At 46.8% G+C, this 2866-nt stretch overlaps 1 protein-coding gene across 1 annotated transcript; it reads left to right on the top strand.

Moving 5' to 3' along the window:
- Positions 1-1213: 1213 nt before the first annotated feature.
- On the top strand, positions 1214-1940 carry LOC125757527 (piggyBac transposable element-derived protein 4-like). The gene has a single exon (XM_049413105.1). The coding sequence runs from the start codon at positions 1214-1216 to the stop codon at positions 1883-1885; it is 672 nt and encodes a 223-aa protein (XP_049269062.1). The 3' UTR covers positions 1886-1940.
- Positions 1941-2866: the final 926 nt, after the last annotated feature.

Here is a 2866-nt window from a genome sequence, read left to right as displayed (position 1 = left end):
GTTACATAGATGGCAGCACAGTACTTTGTGTTTGCTTTTTGCTTGGTATATTATCCGCTAGATAGACATAGTTGTCCAGGTTTTTTAGCTGTTTGAAAGTGTTTTTTTCTTCAGAGGCGAAGGGTGCACCATCGCGGCTTTTTCGAAACATGGCGTCACGGAAGAAACGCGGTTTGACGGATGTAGAAATACTGAACCTTGTGTTCGACAGTGACCAAGAGAGTGACGTTTGTGATGAGGACGATGTTTTGTTAGACAATGGGGACTGCCAAACTGATGAAAGTGGTAGTGATGAAGAAGAGAATCTGTGTTCAGCGGACACCTCCATGGATGCTTCGCAGACATTTCCAAAGAAGCGCAGGATTCAAACTGGCGATGGGAAGAAGATGACAGTGTTGAAAAAATTGTCGAGCACCCTTTCAGCGGCCAACCAGGTATCAAGAGATCCATAGAGCTTCAAGTAGGTGCAAATCCGAGTGCTCTTGGAATGTTCAACGCGCTTCTTGGAGAAGAGATTTGGGGGATAATTGCTTTGCACACAAATGCCTTTGCAAGCGAGAAGCAGCGCTCGCATCCCGACCCCTCATGGCATGAAACAACGCCAGGTGAAATGAAAGCTTATTTCGCCATGTGCGTGTTGATGAGCCAAGTGAAAAAGAGCAGAATTCAGTCCTACTGGTCAACAAGACCTGTCATCAGCACCCCATTTTTTGCCACTGTCATGCCAAGACATCGCCTTTGGGCACTGTCACGCTATCTGCATTTCTGCGACAACAGCATTCCCCAAAATGGAGATAGGCTCTGGAAGATACGGCCTGTCCTTGATCGCATACTAAAATCCATTGGTGCAGCCTATCATCCCGAAGAAGATCTTGCGGTCGACGAAAGCCTGATGAAGTTTCACGGTCCGCTGTCTTACATTCAGTTCAATCCTTCGAAACGAGCAAGATTTGGATTGAAATTCTACAAACTGTGTGAGTCATCCAGTGGTTACTGCCTGAATTTCTCAATTTATACTGGAGAAAGTGAGAAAACACCAGCAACTGATGGGCTATGGTGCAGTGAGGCCGTTGTTCTTGACCTCGTTGGAAAACATTTACCTGATGGCCACACGATATATCTGGACAACTGGTATTCTTCACCGATACTGTTTCGTCGCCTTAAAGAATCTGGTTCGAATGCAGTGGGTACAGTTCGTCTACACCGTATAAACATGCCAGATGAATTCAAGAAACTCAAGATGAAAAAAGGTGAATGCAAAGCTCTCTTTGCACGAGGCATCATGGCTCTGACATGGCAAGATAAAAAGCAAGTAACTATGCTCTCTACCTTGCACAATGCAGCTAATGTGACCGATTCAGGAAAGAAGGGTCGCCAGAACGGCTTGCCAGTTTTGAAACCGCAAGTTGTACTTGATTACAACCGAGGCATGGGAGGAGTTGATCACAAGGACCAACCACTCGCTTCCTTTCCCATCATGAGAAGATATGCGAAAGGCTACAAGAAAATCTTCTTTTACATTATGGACATCACTGTTTATAACAGCTATGCTCTATTTGTCAAAGCAACTGGCAAGCGGCTCCACTACACTGATTGGAAGGTCAATCTCGCTGAGGCCATTTTCGAAGAGACCACTCTGCCCCTCTACCATGATCGAAGAAACCCGCCTGTAGCGGCCTCACCAATGCGCCTACAAGCCGCCGAATGGGCTCATTTTCCTCGCCACATCCTGCCAAACAAAGTCAAGCAAAATCCATCAAGACTTTGCTTAGTTTGTAAGGCACACGGCAAAAAGTCCGAGAGCCGATGGGAGTGTGAAAAATGTGAAGTTGCTCTTCACATGCCCGTGTGCTTTAAACTTTTTCACAGACGAAAGTCATACTGAAGCACCTGATGCAGTCAAGCATTGTTAAGCAAATAAAACAAAGTTTGCTATTCTATGACGTTTGTTGCGGATTTTATTGCGGTTTAGATGCACCTACCCAAGCCGCCGGCGGGCGCGAAAATTTTCCGGCAGAATACCAGGCGGGAACGGCCGCGGAGAGCACGGAAGCCAATGGGTTAAGCAGCTGGCGTCTTTTCGTTTTGCTTTAGAAACATCTGGCGTCTTTTCGTTTTGCTTTTAGAAAACATCTGGCGTCTTTCGTTGGTTTATTTCATCAATCAACGGCGTTTTGAACAAAATTTTTATTGTTTAATCACGCACAGGAGAAATCTCACCAGGCACTACCTTGGAGGTAAACAATGGCTGCTAATGGGAATGAGAGACAGAAGAAGTCGGCTTTTAGCTAACACTTACACTAACGTTTCCTACTGGAACATGCCAACGGCTGCTAATGGGAAATGAGAGACAGAAGAATTCGGCTTTTAGTTAACGCGCACGCTGCGAATTTTTTATTGTTCAACAACGCACAGAGAAATCTCCCACCGGCACCACCTTGGAGGTCAAGATCTGGTACTAGCGTTACGACTGGTTACGCACTACGACTACGAGGGACGAACGGGTGCCGCTTTAAGGAGCTTCGCCCCTAATAACAGATTCCGGGCACGCTATCCACTGCGCCACGGTCACAGACTCTAGAGCCTTTACAAACGCGCCTTTTATATCTACCACTCTCCCGGTCGGCGGGGTGGTGCTGCCCTCTAGGAGCGGTAAAGTAAAGGAATTCGTCATTGCTGAAGCCTCCGCGATTATCACCTGCAACGCGTTACACGTCCGTCCCATTGGGCGCGTTTTCAATAGAAGTTCAATTTTGTCAATGCCGTAACACACCGCGAGGTGGCGATTTTAGCCCAAGCGTCGTAAAAGAGTCGGCCTCGCTCATAGCGTCACGTTAATCCAAACCAAAAATAGCTTTACGACACG

Source organism: Rhipicephalus sanguineus, chromosome 2 (genome assembly GCF_013339695.2).
Source record: "Rhipicephalus sanguineus isolate Rsan-2018 chromosome 2, BIME_Rsan_1.4, whole genome shotgun sequence".
NCBI classification, from domain to species: Eukaryota; Metazoa; Arthropoda; class Arachnida; order Ixodida; family Ixodidae; genus Rhipicephalus; species Rhipicephalus sanguineus.
The sequence above is the reverse complement of the archived record's forward strand: the minus strand, read 5'-3'. Positions and strand labels throughout refer to the sequence as shown.

What these genes read in the sequence shown, in the direction of transcription:
- LOC125757527 (XM_049413105.1), top strand. Translation starts at nt 1,214, where the DNA reads ATGCCAGATGAATTCAAGAAACTCAAGATGAAAAAAGGTGAATGCAAA.